Source organism: Ictidomys tridecemlineatus, chromosome 11 (assembly GCF_052094955.1).
Source record: "Ictidomys tridecemlineatus isolate mIctTri1 chromosome 11, mIctTri1.hap1, whole genome shotgun sequence".
Taxonomy (NCBI): Eukaryota; Metazoa; Chordata; class Mammalia; order Rodentia; family Sciuridae; genus Ictidomys; species Ictidomys tridecemlineatus.
The window spans coordinates 35,963,605-35,980,502 of record NC_135487.1 but is presented as its reverse complement, the minus strand read 5'-3'; the positions used below and the strand labels follow the sequence as shown (position 1 = coordinate 35,980,502).

The 16,898-nt window shown below is 34.6% G+C and overlaps 1 protein-coding gene across 2 annotated transcripts in view; it reads left to right on the top strand.

The window, feature by feature from the left end:
* The first annotated feature begins 3,677 nt into the window (after nucleotides 1-3,677).
* Spata6 (spermatogenesis associated 6) overlaps nucleotides 3,678-16,898 on the top strand; it is a 118,541-nt gene continuing 105,320 nt past the window's right edge. For both annotated transcript variants that reach the window (XM_005318014.5, XM_005318012.4), the window contains exon 1: nucleotides 3,678-3,965. In XM_005318014.5, coding sequence (XP_005318071.1) covers nucleotides 3,915-3,965 — 51 coding nt within the window. In that variant the 5' untranslated portion in view covers nucleotides 3,678-3,914. The remainder of the gene's footprint in view (nucleotides 3,966-16,898) is intronic.

Genomic DNA, 16,898 nt, shown 5'->3' with positions numbered 1-16,898 from the left:
GTACTATAGTATAATTTAATATTTGGTGTTGTGCTGCCTTCTGAATTGCTCTTGCTCAGTGGCTGGGAATTGTCTATAAAGAAATTTCATTGGACAACTCTCTGCTCTCCCTTGGGTATAGTTCAAACAAGATTCTCAAGTAAGATACTTAATTCTTCTTGTTTTTGAATAAGATCCAGAATTATTTGGTTCTTAAAGTCATTCAAAGCTGACCAATATCTTTTCTCCCCTTTGAGTAAAATCACCAACTTAGGAATGTTCAATGATTCCCCCCAAAATGTTCATGTCCTACATGGACATGGAATTTATGAATGTTTATCTCTGGAATTTCCATCTCTGAATGTTTATTTACATACCAAAGGGAGAATTAAGGTTACAGACAGAATTGATGTTGGTAATCAGCTGACTTAAATGGGAAGATTATTCTGGTTATCTAGGTGTGCTGAAGTAACCACAGGGTCCTTAAAAGTAGAAGAGGGAGGTAGGAAGTAGGTCAGAGTGATGCAATGTGAGAAAGACTTGATTTGCAATTGTGACTTAGAAAACAAGGGACAGTGATCTGAGGAATGCTGGTATCTTCTAGAAGCTGAAAAAGGCAAGGGAATGTATTCTCCAGCCTCCAGGAAGGAACCTACTGATTCTTTGATTTTGGTCCAGCAACCCCTGTGTCAGTCTTGTGATCTATAGAACTGTAACATCATAAATTTATATTGTCTTCAAACCAGCATGTTTGTGATAATTTGTTATGGCAGCAACAGGAAGTCAGTATAGTGCTATCGTTTCTGTGAGAAAACAGACAATAACAAAGGAACAAATAGAGAAACTATTCCATTCAGTAAGAGTATAACATATTTTCCAGGTCAACCCATGAAGATAACATTTCTGCACAGTTTCAATAATAGACTAGTAAACATAAGGAAAACTTGAGATGCTATCCTTGATAGTATAAAGAAAAATTATAGTTGAATATCTGGAAAATATCTAGAAATTAAATAAGATTCCAATGGAGAAAACTTGAAAAACATAGTAAAGAATGTAGAACATGATCTGATAAATGAAGACACATTCCATGCTCTTGGATGGGATGATGAGTATTACAAAGATGTTAACTACTTGAAGTAATCTGTATGTTTCACTATCAATTCCAATAGGACTGTGTAAGGAACATGATACAATTATTCTAAAATAAAAAGAAGCAATGAAGGATCCCGGCTAAGTCTATGTCATAAACAAGTAAACTTGCCAAATATGGCATCAGGAAGATACAGTAAAAAAGCAGTGTGGTACTGTTGCAAAAATAGACAAATAGAACACTGGAAGAGAATAGAAAGCCTCAAGATGAAACTTTGGGTAACTAATGTATGATAAAGGTGGAATTACACACCAATGAGGGGGAGGCCTGAAATGTTTAATAGATACTACTGGAAAATTTAACTGGGTTAGGGGAGAAACTGGTGAATTATTATTTAATATCACTTACAATCTTGATAAACTATCAAAATTTGAAAGGTAAAACAATAATGCTAATAGAAAAAAATACAGGAAATATATTTGTTACCTAGGAATGGAGAAAATTTTTTAAAATGTCAGAAAAAAATATAAGAAAAAAAGATTGATTAATTTATATTGAAATCATGTATTTCTATTAATTAAGTACACATTGAACAATGTTTATAAATAGATGAAAAAGGAAGAAAATATATGCAATATAGAAAACTGAATTAGTGTAGTAATTAATATTTAGAATATACAGAACTCCTGTAAGAAAGACAAAAAATCCCAGTGGAAAGATGGGCAAAGGACATGAGCAGACAATTTACAGTAAAGAAAGCAGAAAATCTTATAAGCATATAAAGATGTGCTCAGACTCATCAGTAACCTGAGAAAATCAATAGTGAGAATGTAGTTCATATCTGGGCAATAAAAAAGCTTAATCATGCTGAGGTTGGGAAGAATGTGGGGCCATATTAGCCCTCAAAACATTGATGGGAGGAGGGTACACCGCTATAGTACTATGGATAGAAATTTAGAATTATTTGGTCAAACTGAGAAAATTCATATACTACTATAGGTAAAATTAAAAGATCAAGCACAAAAAGGAAGGATACTTGTACCATATAAGATAGATGAAGAATTATTATCTAAACATAAAGAAGTGCTGTCAAAAAATAGAAATTGAAAAAATGGTTTAGAAAACTACTAAGCAGTTCATAAAGAGAAATTAAAATGCTAATGAAACCAAGCAAAGGTGCTCAACCTCAATAGTAATCAGAGATACCAAATAAAATCACAATGAGAAACCTACATTACACATATTCAAACATACAAAAATTAAAAATCCAAACAACATAAACATTGGCAAGGAAGTAGAAAAGTAAGAACTCATATATTTCTGGCATAAACATAAATTGATACTAGCATGGAAAATGATGTAGCATTACCTATAAAGCCCACATGTGCAGAATCTAATATCCAGATAATCTACTCCTACTCCAGCACACAGTGCAAGAGACATGTACTGGAATGTTCATAATGACATTGTTAATTGCTAAAATTGGAAACAGTACAAATGACCATCAAAAGCAGAAAAGATAAATTATTACATATTTCTAAATCAGAGTATTGCCCACAAATGGAACAAACTTTAGCCACACAACATCAACATTGGATGAATAGAAAAGAGACAGTATTAATTTCATTTAAATAAGGTCAATAGCAGAACACATTGAATGTGTCTTATTTGGAAGTTCATACTTGAAAGCACGGGAAATACTGTAACAAAAAGTCAATGTAGTGGTTATTTTCAGGGCAAGGAAGACAATACACTGTTAGGGCATTTTTAAAGGGTTGAATTATTTTAACCAAATTAGAGGAAGAGCTTCCTTTCAGAGCAGTGTTAAGCACAGTTAATGTTATATTTCTTAACTGGGTGCTAGTCGCACAGGTATTGTTGCTTTCATTAACATTTTTAATACAAGTCTGTATGTATAACTTAATTTGCAATGAAAATTATTTTTAACATGATTGGATTAGACAATCTCTAGTTTTTTTTTTTTTTTTTTTTATCTTTGATACACTGTGGCAAAACCCTTCCCAAGTGGATGTTTTGTTATCTCCTCAATTTAAGCGGTATGCACTGAGATATATACTGGTGAGTTAGAAAACTCTGAGAAAAAAAAAAAAAGTGAATTGAAGTAACAAAGAATCAGAAGATGGGAGACCAGGAAGAAGATCGTGATGATTCAAGCCCCTCTTCTCAGAAAGGCAACTGGGGTTTAACTTGAGAGTCCCCAGGTTTCAATCTCAGTTCTGCTTTGGGTTGGGCAGATCTCTGATCCTCAGTTCTTCAGGCGGCTTTGAAAACTGTGCCCTGAGATTCAAGTAGGAGGACTAATGATTATTATTTTACAGTTGGGGAAACTGAGGCCACAAGGGTCGCCACTAGCTCAAGTTGCCATCACCAGGTTGGAACTCGGGGCTTCTGAGGCCAACTCCCTGACCTCTGCACTGCCCCAGGGTCTAGCTGCTCTCTCCTTGCGCGGCCTGTGAGCCCACCGCTTGACGTCACAGAAGAACGCCCGGCCCCGCCCCCCGCCCCTTCGGAAGCCCCGCCTCCTCTTGGCCACGCCCCGTCCGGCTTTCGCTAAGCCCCGCCCCGGCCGCTCGTCCTCGCGCGTCCCCGTCCGGCTTCTCTTCCGGCCCCACCCTCCCGGCTGCCATGACAACGAGTCCGCGCCCCGCGCTCTGCTGCTACTCGGGCGGGACCCAGGCTGGACCGCGGGCCCCGGCCTGGGGGCCACAGCTGCCACCGCCGCCGCCACCTCGTCTCCTCCCCGTCCCCGTCCCGCCCCGCGTCTCCCCGCCTCATTCGGGCCCGTGGCCGGGGTCCCTCCCCGCCGCCCGATCCCGGGCAGATGCCGAAGGTAAAGGCGCTGCAATGCGCCCTGGCGCTGGAGATCCGCTCAGTGAGTACGGTGGAACCCCCTCTTCCCCCGCAGCAGCTGACTCAGATTTGCCTCCCTCCCATCACCTCCGAGAGCCCGGAATCCCTCAAAGTCTCCTTCACCCTCCGGTTCATCGCCGGGGAGCCGGACCCCCACGTCACTTCGGTCCTCCGCCACCTCGAAGTCCTGAACACCCTCCCACTCCCGACAACGCCTAGGCCTTGACGCCCACCTCAGTTTTTCTGGTTTTATCCCAGCTTCCAGTTGGGTTGCTTTCAAATCATTTCCCAACTCTCCAGAGTTCCTCACTTTCCTCCAACTTTCCAGTGAGTTGGGAGCGGTGGTGTTCTTTTCAAACGCTCCTTTGCTTCTCCTGTTGGCTTAGTGACAAAGTATTACTGTCCCTGGTCCCGGGCCTGGGGTGCGTGTGGCATTTCCTCCCAAATTGCTGCAGGCACACCCTTTTAGACACGGTTCCAGGCTTCCCGTTAGTGACGACGGGGGCCTTTATTCTCAGTCATAGGGCGGATTCCCCACGTCCAACAAGTGAAATGTGGCATTGTTACACAAGGTGCCTTGCTGTCTCCTCCGGAGGCCACACCCGAGAAACCCAACTCCTCAGAAATTAGTTCAGGCCTCTGGAGTCTCCAGACTCCCGACTTTGCGAGGAATCCCTTCTCATCCTCCCGGTTGTTTCACAAAAGTCTCTTTAGCTTTTAGAAGGGAACTCCTCGTTCTCCAAACTTGCGATGCCACCACCCAGTCATCTCCAGACTTACTGAAAAGTACCTTTTCCCCAGCCTCCTGTGGCAATCCAGCTGAGGCAGAGAGCCTCCATGTATGAGAAAACTTCATCCAATTTGATAGCTGCAGATCCTTCCAAGGGGTTTTAAATTCCTTCCCTTGCGTTTGCTAGAGAACCTTCTAATTTTCCTCTTTAGACAAAGCTCAAACCTATTTTTTCTAGAGGAAATCTTCCCAAGAGCCCTTCACTCCCCGCTCTAGTTCTGTAGATACAGAGCTTTAAACAGTTTGGAACAAATTCCATTTCTTCTTCTTACTTAAATATTCACCACCACTTCCCTGGGTGCTGCCCCAGGGGCCCATCTGCAGTTCCTTCCTGCATGCCCTACAGGCAGTTTTTTCTTCACTTAACCTGAGCTTCAAGATGCCTCTCTTTCTTCCATATCCTTCTTCACTTTGAATGAGGTTGCTGCTGCAGGAATCTTAAAACCTGCAGAAAAGTCACAGAACTGTTTTAGATCTTTTGTTAGGTCTTTAAAAAAGAAGCTTGTTGGGGGCGCAAAATAGGAAGGAAATTTCTGGGGCTTTTGTTTTCTGTTCAAGCCTGCAGCAGGTTTACTGCTATCATTAGCATTATATGTTTGCATCTCAAGCTGATTATTTGATTTATTTTTTTGTAAAGTAAGTAGTTTTGCAGAAGAATACATGAAGCTTCTTAAACCTCTTGTTCTGGGCAGTTAGTAAAACTCAATATGACTTTGTTATTGGCTACTTCTTCCCCACTTTGTAACCAATGGATTTAGCAGCCTGGGCATACAGCTGTCTGACAGGCTAGCTGCCACTTCACTCAATTGCCAATACAAACTTGCTAAGAGGAAGTACTCTGCTGCAACTGACTATAACCTGAAGGAGTCAGAAAAAATACATTTTATCTCACTATTTTGACTTCTCTGTATTAGTTGTACCACAGAAAATAAATAATGTATATTGGGGCTTTGTTATTCATCAAAGCTAAAGAAAACTATGTAAGTGAAATATTCTTATTTTAAAAAATAAACATATGAGCTACAGAATTTTATAGTTCTAAGAAGTCTTTGCATGTAGTCCCTTTTACAGGTGAGAAAATCGAGGCTAAATTGCTTGTGCAGGGTTGCACAACTATTTTAGGGGAAGATCTGCAACAAGATGCCAAGTTTTCTTTCCAGTAGAAACCTTTTAAATATGGCTGATTCTCAGAAGGAGCAAAAGACTATTAGCAATCATATAATTAAACAAGTTTGATTAATTTGACTTTTATTGTATAGAGGAATCATATGACTAGAGATATTTTAAACATCTTTATGATTATAGTTTTTCTTTTTCAATTTTTTATCTTTACATGACAGAACTATAAAATTCAGAACTATAAAATGATATACTGAGGGAAGTTTTACTTCCAGTCTCTCTGTCTCCTATCTGATAAAAAGTAACCATTTTTATTGTTTGTGGTATAAACTGATATACACATACTCCCTCTTTTCTTAACTTTCCTTCTATTCTTAGATAATAGGCAGTATATTACATAAACTCTTCTTTATGTTGATTTTTTTGTCTTCATTTAATATATCTTGGAGATCACCCTGTATCTATGAAAATTGATCTTTCTCCCAAGTTTTTAAGTGAAAATTTTCAGACCTGGAGTTTGAAGAATCATTCAATGAATAACTTGTATCCCATGACCTATGTACATTTATTTGATTTCACTGTATATGTGCATAAAAATAAAATATTTCTTGCTGAAAATTTCAAAGCAAATTGTTTTCATCATGATGCTCCACTCTTAGATACTGCAGTATTATCACACAAATAGCAATTAATGATAATTTCCTAATATCTAATCCATGTTCAGGTTTTCTGTATTCTCAAAAGAATAACTTTATAGTGAATTTTTTTCAAACTAAGATCCAAAGTTTACATGTGAATTTGACAATGTGTTAGTTCTTTATTAATCATTTTAATATAGAGCAGTTCTATTTTTTCCATTTCCATGATGTTACTTATTTACAGTGAATTTAGATATATTCATGCATTTGAGATTTAGAACCCTTCCATCACACCACAAACTTCCCTCATGCTCCTTTCAAGCCACATGCAAAAAGAACCACTATTCTGATTTCTTTTACTCTAGATTAGTTTGCCAGTTCTTGAACTTAGTAGTTGAAGTGTGTAGTTTTCAGTATTTGTATCTGCCCAGCATGGTTTTGAGGTTCAACTGTTATGTACATCTCTGATTTATTCCTCTGAATTGTATTCTCTTGCATGTGTACATTAACCCATTCTTTTTTAATGGACAAATAAAAATGGACATATTCAGTGTATAAAATGATGTTTTCACATATGTATACATTATGAAATGATTAAAGATAATTAGAATACCCATTGTCTCACATACTTTTTTTGTATGTCATCTTAAGTAGATCTTAAGATCTATTTTCTTTGGATTTTTAAAGTATATAATCCATTATTATTAACTATAATCCTATGTTATACAATATATCTTCAGAGTTTATTAACCTTAGCAGAAACTTTGCATCCCAACATCTCCTCATTTCTTATACCACTTACCAGACCCTGATAACCACCATTCTACACTCTGCTCTCAAGAGTTTGAATGTTTTTAGATTTAAATTCTGGTATAAATGAAATAATGCACTGTTTGTTTTTCTGTACCTGGCTTATTTTATTTAGCATACAATTATTTTACTTAGTCCTTTAGATTTATGCATGTTGTTGCAAATGACAGGATCTCCTTTTTTGTTTTTTTAAGGTTCAACAGTGGTTTGGGCAAAAAATATATGCCACATTTTTAAAAAATCCATTCATCCACTGGTGGAAAATTAAGCTGATTCTGCATCTTAACTATTGGAAATAATGCAGCAATGAATTTGGGCCTGCAGATACCTTTTCTACACTCTTCCTTTCAAAGGAAATGATTTGATTTCCTTTGGATGTATAGAGAGAAGTATAATTGCATGATCATATGGTAGTTCTATTTTTAATTATTTAAAGAAACCCCATATGTTTTTTTTGTAATGGCTATACTAATTTATATTTCCACCAACCTAATGCAAGGGTTTCCTTTTCTCCACACTCTTTGCCAATAAGCATTTTGTTCTTCATTGCTATCTTTTGTCTTTTTGATAATAGCCATTCTAACTGTGAGGTGATATCTTAGTGTGGTTTTGATTTGCATTTCTTTGATTAGAGATGGGAGCACCTTTTAATATTCCTGTTGGCCATTTGTGTGTCTTTCTTTTGAGAAATGTCTATTCAGGCCCTTTACCCATTTTTAAATCAGGTTTTTGTGTTCTTGCTATTGAGTTCTTTTGATCCATGTGTGCTTTGGAATGAACTCTTCATCAGATAAAGGATTTGGAAATTCTTTTTCCATTCCAGAGGTTGTCTCTTTACTCAGTTGATTGCTTCCTTTGTCGTGAAGAAGCTTTTTAGTTTGATGCTATCCATTGTATTTGAGTTGTTTCCAGGTTGCAATTGTCATGGATAAAGCTACTCTGAGCATTCATTCTTATAAAAATCTTTTTATGGACATTATCTTTTGAAGAGACCAGGCTAAGATATAGAATATCTCATGTTGTGTTAGTGCCTGATTTTTTTTCTTTTGTGGTTAAATATAACTTTTTCCCAATACCTATAAATTGGAAATTAAATGTTCTGTTTCTTCTTGTCTGTTGCAAGTGTAACCTTTCTCCTCCCTTACGTGTTTTGTTGCTGTTGATGTTATCTTACATTAGTAGTAATCTCATATTGTAATATGTGTTATAATATCTAATATGAGAGCAGTAAATATGAAAGGTTTGGATGTATTATCAGCATTTTGTGTTGCTGAACAGAACCACCTGACTTGAGGGAAAATATATTGCTGGGAGAAAAGTGTGACTTTTCTCAATGACTCTTTAGAGAATAATAAGATATGCCAAGTAATTTATTTTTAAAGAGTATCAAAAGAATTATATTTCCCAATAATTAATATTTTTTTCAATAAATATTTTTAATATTTGAAATATATTATCTTTCATTGGAAGAAGTACTTTTTTGCTGCTTTCTCTCTTTACCTTGTTGCTCCTTTTATTTAGGGTATCAGTTTCTCTGAGATTATTTGGGAAAATAGAAGGGATAAATGGAAGTAAAGCTCAATGCCAATGTTGAGGCAGTGAAACCAGTCCATTTTCTATGCTATATATGAATGTCAGTTTGGAATTAAATAATTCCTTCCTTCCTTCCTTCCTTTCTTCCTTCCTTCCTTCCTGCATGCCTACTTTACCACATTATCTAACTCAAATTAATGATAGCATTGAGGCAAATAGACAGGGGTCCTCTTCTGTCACTACTCTTCTGAACACTTGTTCATCTTTATGATCCTTTCTCAGGATATACTGTGCAGTAGTATCTCAATCACATCATGCTATATAGTTGGTGGCAAATTTTCCTGGAATGTAGATTTAGAAACTTTTTAAATTAGAAAATACTTAGGATTTACATAAAAAAATAGAAATACTGAACACTATGGCCTACCCGCATTTAACAATGATGCATTTTATGTTGGGTGCACGTTTTTGTTTTTAAGAAATAAAATTTACAGATATAATTGAGGCCTCTTTTATACCTCTTTCTGACCCCATTTTCCTTTCTCCCTTCCTAGAGTTAGGGTATAATCAAATATTCTGAAGTTGGAGCATTTTATTCTTCATTCAGGCTTTTGTACTTTTACTACATATTTGTGTGTCTATATACTATCTTTCCTATTGTTTTGTTTGTTTAAACATTTTCCACCAACAGTTTCTTACTGTAGGCAGCTTGCTTTTTCTACTTTGTTATTTTTGAGATTTGTTAGTATTGATTTTTGCAGATCTAGTTCATTTTTGTTTTCCTATGATAGACTGTGTGTGTGTGTGTGTGTGTGTGTGTGTGTGTGTGTGTGTGTGTGTGTGTGTATGTGGTACTGGGGATTGAATCCAGGGGTGCTGTGCCACTAAGATACATCCCCAGACCTTTTCAACTTTTTTAAGTTTGAGACAGGATCTTGCTAAGTGCCAAGGCTGGTCTCTAACTTGCAACCCTTCTCAGTCTCCCAAATTGCTGGGATTATAGGCATGCATCTCTGCACCTGTTTCTATTGATTGGCTTTAAATACCAGTAGTTTCCCCTTTTTTATTTTATAATGTTCCAGTGAGTGTATTTGTAAGTATCTCCTAATGTCCATATTGGTTGTTCTCAAGGGTGTATATGTGCTGTTGGGAGAATTTTAGACATTTATTGACACCCATTGTTTGTCATAGTGCTTGGGAAGTCCTGTTAGTATTAATTGTATTGTATTATGCGTGACTTGGTTTCCCTCTTAATACAGTAGTCTCCCCTTATTGGCAGAAGATATGTTCTATGACCCCCCATTGGATGCCTGAAATTGCAGATAGTACCAAAACCTATAATCGAATGTCTTTTCAATCTTAACTAAACCCTTATCATGGACTGTGTTTGAAGCTTTTGCAGTTTGAACTGCAACTACAAAACTAGAACAAATTTCTTTTTCCTTCTTCACAATTTCACAGATAAAAGATTTATTCTTACCATGGATATTAGCAACCTTAGCAGACAATTTTGTTCTTATTGAGTCAGGAACTTTTACCTTTTCATTTAAAGAAATTACATTATGGCTTTTCTTTGGCATATTTGAATTGCTGGAGTCATTATTAAGTAAAATAAAAGTTGCTGGAACACAAGCACTGTTTGTTTCAATTTGATAACCAAGATGGCTACTAAGTGACTAATTGGTTGATAGTGTATACAGCGTGGATACTGTAGACAAAGGAATGAATCATATCCCAGGCTGGATGGGTCATGACAGCATGATATTTCATTATGCTACTCAGAATGGCAACAATTTAAAAACTATGCATTGTTTATTTCTGGAATTTTCCATTTAATCTTTTTGGACTGGATTAAACAGGAATAACTGTAACCACAGAAAGTGAAAACACAGATGGAGGGGATACTGTATGTAGATGAGAAAATGTTTTTAATTATTAGAGATGGATAATATAATAATCCAATTTTTTAGGTATAACTAGTCATTTAAATTTTTTAAAGAAGAGTTTTAAAGTATGGTAAATTTTTCAGAAATTGCCATGTAAATTGAGGAAGTTTTGTACTTTGCTTTATTTGAAACTCTGTTAAAACTTTTTTTTTTTGTAAAATACACCACCAGTGTTTGTCCTGCTTGTTTGAGTTGCTAGTATGTGTCACTTATATTCCATATTTGAAACTCTCAATTTCACATGGATTCTATGTAGATACAAATATACATTTCAACTAGGTCCTGCCCTAGCATTTACATGTAAAAATATGTATTTTATTACAAATTATTTCTTTATTTTTCTTTTAAAATTTCAGTGAAGTCATTGATTTATTTTTTTGTTATGTGTGTAGATAGGGTTACAAAATAGTTGTTATAAAAGGAATGTTTTAGTTCTTTTTGAATGCAGACCCAGTGCTCATAAGGAGTAGATGTAGAAATGAAATCTTGGGGTATCATATTAGTTCTAGGACTTGTGAAAAATTGGTGTCTTCAAACAACAGAAATTTATTCTCTAAAATTGCTGGAAGCCAGAAGTGCAGAGTAAACATGTCAGCAGGGCACAGCTCCCTCTGAAGAGAGTAGCAGAGAAGGATTCTCTTGCCTTTTCTAGCTTGCTTCTTACATATTCCTTGGATTGTGGCTACATTCCTCCAGTCTCTGGTCCTAGTAATTTATTTTTCTGTGACTAGCCAGAAGTCACATCTTCTGCTCTTGAGAAATGTGGGAGGTTTTTTTTCTTTTCTTCTTGCTGAATATGTTTGGACATTAAACCTCTATTGGTTATATGCAATATAATTTTCAAAAAATCTTACAGCTAAGGGCTAGGGTTGTGGCTCAGTGGTGCCTAGCATATGTGAGGCACTAGGTATGATCCTCAGCACCACATAAATATAAATAAATTTTAAAAAGGTATTGTGCCATCTATAACTAAAAGTATTTAAAAAATCTTACAGCTGAAGCTTATTTTTCTCCTTTGTTTTTGTTTTATTTTAGTAATACTCTTGTTTCATTTTGTCATTTTTTTGTTGATGGTAAATAAATAGGTTTTTTTAAAAAAATTAGCAAATTTATTTTAATTAACAAATAAAAATTATATTTATTCTATTGTGTGCTGTTGAGCTAGTTTTTTCTTTTTGGTAATGCGGATTAAACTCAGGGGCACTCAACCCCAGAACCACATCCCCAGCCCTACTGTGTATTTTATTTAGAGAGAGGGTCTCACTGAGTTGTTTAGCATCTTGCTTTTGCTGAGGCTGGCTTTGAACTCTCGGTCTTCCTGCCGCAGCCTCCCCTGCTGCTGGGATTACAGGCGTGCGACACCGTACCAGGCTTAATTTTTTAAAATTAACATTTAAACTGTAGCATATATTCAGAAAATACACAAATCCTTAGTGCATAATCACTAAGAATTAGAATATTATCAGCAACTCAGATTACCCCATTGGGATTTCACCTTCTCAGCTACTCTGCCTGTCTTCCTTCCTGTCCTCCTTCCATCACAGTATACTCAGAACTTTTGAAGTATACTGGCTTACCCACTCTATATTTACCTGTCTTATATAAACTCTTTTATGTCTAATTTCTTTGTAAAAACCCATCCATGTGATTTTTGTGAAGTGCAATAGTAATTTTAATCCCCTTATATGAATATACCATCCTTTATTTATCCATTCTATTGTTGATGGACATTTTCATTGGTTGCAGTTGGGGATATTATAAATTGTGCTCCCATGAAAGTTTTTATTACATCTTTGGGCATCTTTGTTGCATGTTTTTTATTTTAATTTTGGATTCAGCAACATTTCTAATATTTCAAATTCATTCTAATAGTTACCTCGGTTTTTATGTGAAAAATCATGTTCCCTGCAAATACATATAGTTTTGGCTTCTCTTATATAATCCTTTTCTTTTTCTTTGTCCTTACTTATGCCATTGCCTATTATCTTCAATATTATTTTAAATAATAGGGAAAACAGTTGACATCTTTGTGGTTTTTTTAAAATTTTTTTTTTTAGTTGTAGATGAACACAATATCTTTATTTATTTTTATGTGGTGCTGAGGATTGGACCCAGTGCCTCACATGTGCAAGGCAAGTGCTCTACCACTGAGCTACAGCCCCCGCCCTGTGGTTTTTTTCTTTTCTTTTTCTTTTTTTTCTGACTTTAAATTATGCTTCTGAAGTTTTTAACCAGAAACTTATGGGGTTACTGATAAGGAACCACATTTTTTTTTAAATCTCTGATATTTCATATGTAGTTCAACATAATATAATATTGAGTGCCGGGTTTTCATGAATTGAGTTAATATAATACCTCTTATTTTCTAATTATAAAAATATCTTAAGTGCTGAATTATTTTGAATATATTTCAATCTAATGAAATATTGCTTTCATTTTTTGTAAAAAAACACTTTTTGATGTCAAACACTTACCATTTTCTTTAATAAATTCTTTTTTTAGCTTTTCACTGTTTAAAACACTGGATTTAATTGGCTTTTTAAAAATTTTAGTCTTGGGCTGGGGTTGTGGCTCAGCAGTAGAGCACTCGCCTAGCATGTGCGAGGCCCTGGGTTTGATCCTCAGCACCACATAAAAAAATAAAGATATTGTGTTCATCTACAACTAAAAAATAAAATATTAAAAAATTTAGGCTCTTTTGTTTATGTTTATAGATGAGATTTTCATTTTTTTAGTCTTGTACTTATTTATAAAGTTTTATTTAAATATTTCAGACATAAAGTTATAAAGAGTAACATGAATACCCATATACCTTCTTACCGGCTTAAGAAGCAAAACATTACAGATGAAGGTGAAGCCTCCTGTATGTCTCTTCCTAATAAAATCGTCCTTCGTCCTTTTGTGTAATCACTATTCTAAGTTTTGTATTTGTCCTTCCTCTGCATTTCTTAATATTTGCCTCATGGTAATATCTGCTTTAAGGCTCTTGAGTTACTTCCAAGTGCTGCTTAATTAGCACCACAAAAGTAGTGATAATATTCTTTTAAATTATTTGGCACTGCATAGTTTATAATTTTTATTGCAATTTGTACAGTACTATATAAGCTATTTAAGCATTTATGTCAATCCTTACATATATACACATGTACAAATGTGCTCCTATTCTACCTCCCCAATACTAATTATATACCTGCACACCTACATAGACACATACATGTCATCTTTTATTGTGGTATTTTAATAGTTGCATTTGGGTAGGTTATTAGTGTCCTGAGAAACAGAACCAATAGGAAATATATAGTTTATTACAGAAATTTCCTCACTTGATATGGAGGCAGAGTAGTCCTATAATACGCATTCTTACAACTCGGTGGTATAATTCAGTTTGAGTGCAAAGGCCTGAGAACCTGAAGAGCCAGTAGTATAAGTCTCGGAGACCAAAAGGGTATAATATGACTGTTCCAGCTCAAGGAGAACAAAGCTTCCGTTTTTGCTCTTTTTGTTCTGTCCTGATCCACAACAGATTGATGCCTGCCCCCATTGATAAGGGCAGCTTCTCTTTACTCAGTCTGTTGATTCAAATACTAAGGTATTCAGGAAACACCTCACAGGCACACCCAGAAATAATATTTTACCAGCTGAGTCTTTTTATCTCAAATAAGCACATGTAAAAATCCATGGCAGTAGTGAAAAATGGTCTGCATGATACTATTTTTATTTCCATTGCATCTGAATACTTTCTAATTGTTAAAAAATACTATTTACTTGAAAATAATATGTAGTGTCATTTGTTCTGTCATCATCACATCAAGCTTATTTACTCTGAAATACCTTTAATTTCATATTAAATACTTTTGCTTGTATATCTACCAGTTTTTAATGGAGATATCTTAAAACCTGTACTATGGTAATATATTTGCACTTTATCTTTGATGTATTCCAGTATACTGTGATATATAGATATATAGATTTAGTTCCATTCTTTTTCCACTGAGTGTATACTATCCATCTGAGAATTTATGGGTTTCTTTAGCTCTGAAAATTCTTGGTTATTATACCTTTAAATAGTGTTTCTGCTATTCTCTCTTAGCTTTTCTTCTAACAGTGCCACTAGGTATGTGTTGGAACCTTTATCTGTTCCCTGGGTTCTTAAGTGCATTCTGTGTGTGTGTGTGTGTGAGAGAGAGAGAGAAGAGAGAGAGAGAGAGAGAGGGAGGGAGATATGTTTGTTTGTATCTTCTAGTTTTTTAGAGGATTCTTCAGTATTAAATTCTTTTATTAATTCAAAAATTTAAATCCTTCATTGGATTTTTAACTTTATTAATCTAATTTTCCAAGATTCTCATTTTGTCTTTTAAAAAATGTACTAATTCTTTTCATTTCACCTGTTCTAATTTCAATTTTTTTGTCTTTGAAAAATTTCAGATTGTGAAATGAAAACATTAGTTTTCATTTGAAGTATATTTATCTACTGTCAATTTTGTTGGTTTGCTTAGTACTTGTGATGACACTGCAATTATAGGTCAATTTTGGGAGAATTGATATCTTAACAATATTTAGTTTTTTAATCCATAAACCTGTTATATATATTTCCATTTATTTAGATTTTCATCTTCTTTCAGTAATGTTTCTAGTTTCAGTGTGCATGTTTTACACATACTTTGTTAAATTTATATCTTAGTTGTTCATGGTTTTGATCCTTTTACTACTGGTATTTTAAAAAATTTTAAAATTGTTTTTGCCAGATATAAAATTGATTTTTGTATATGATCCTATGACTTCACCTTCCTTCTTTATTTTTTCAGGTAGCATATTTATATAGGCCACAAGTATGTTGTCTGAAAATATATTATTTTGCTTCTTCATGTTTAATCAGTATGTCTTTTATCACTTAAATACTTTTTTTTCCCCTTTTTCCCTGGCTAGAACTTACATTGTGGAATAGAGGTATTGAGAGTGACCAACTTAGTCTTATGCTGATATTAGGAAACAAACATTCAGTCTTTCAACATTAAATATGCTTGATGGCAGACTTAGGCTTTGTCACTGATAATGTTTTATCAATTGAAGAAATTGCCTTCAGTTCCTGGTTTCCTGTAAACTTTTATCATGAATGTGGCTTATATTTTGTCAAGTCCTTCCTGCAGAAAAAAAAAAATTGAAGTGACTTTCTAAAATTGTACACTACAATATACCTTTTAGAAGTGAAGTAATTACATCATACCATATTGATATTTTGTCTTTTCATTTTTATGTGGTTGGAAGTATTTTCTAATTTGTCTTATAATTTCTTCTTTGAACCATGAGTGATTTAGTATTGCATAGTTTAATTTCTAAATATTCAGGGTTTTTTTCAGATATTTTTATATTATTGATATCTAATTTAATTCCATTGTGGTTAAAAAATATGCATTGCATGATTTTAGTCCTTTCATGTTTATTGAAGTTTTGTTTTTTTTTTATAGCCACAATATCATCTATCATAGTGAGTGCTTTTCTGTGAACTTGGAAAAAAATGTGGATCATTCTGTTGTTGGATGACGTATTGTAAATGACAATTAGGGCAAATTACTGAATGTTGTTGTTTATATCTTCTATGTCTTTAATGATTGTTTGATTGCTTATTTTATCAATTACTGAGCAAGAAGTACTTAAATTTAATTGTGTAATTTTTTGCTTCATTTACTTTAATACTTTGTGATTAGGTGCTTATAGAATTAATTTTGTTATGTGTTATCAATCAAATTTTTAATCCAATCAGAAATGTTCCACTTTCTGCTTGGTAATCTTTTTCTTTCTGATGTCTACTTTATATCTGATTGCCTCTCCAGCTTTCTTCTGATTAGTGATTTTACAGTATATCTTTTTTATCATTTTACTTTTTTATTTGAGATATAATGCAAATGGCATATAATAAGGTATACATTTCAGTAAGTTTTATTGTATTTTCAAAGTTGTTCAATAATTGCTACTAATTCCACAACTTTTCATCCCCAAATAAAGAAATCTTGAATCATTAACTTTCCACTTTCCCCTGAATACAACTAACATTGTTCAGATTTGACTATTCTGTACATTTCTATAAATAGAAACAAATAATATGCAACATTATGTCTGAC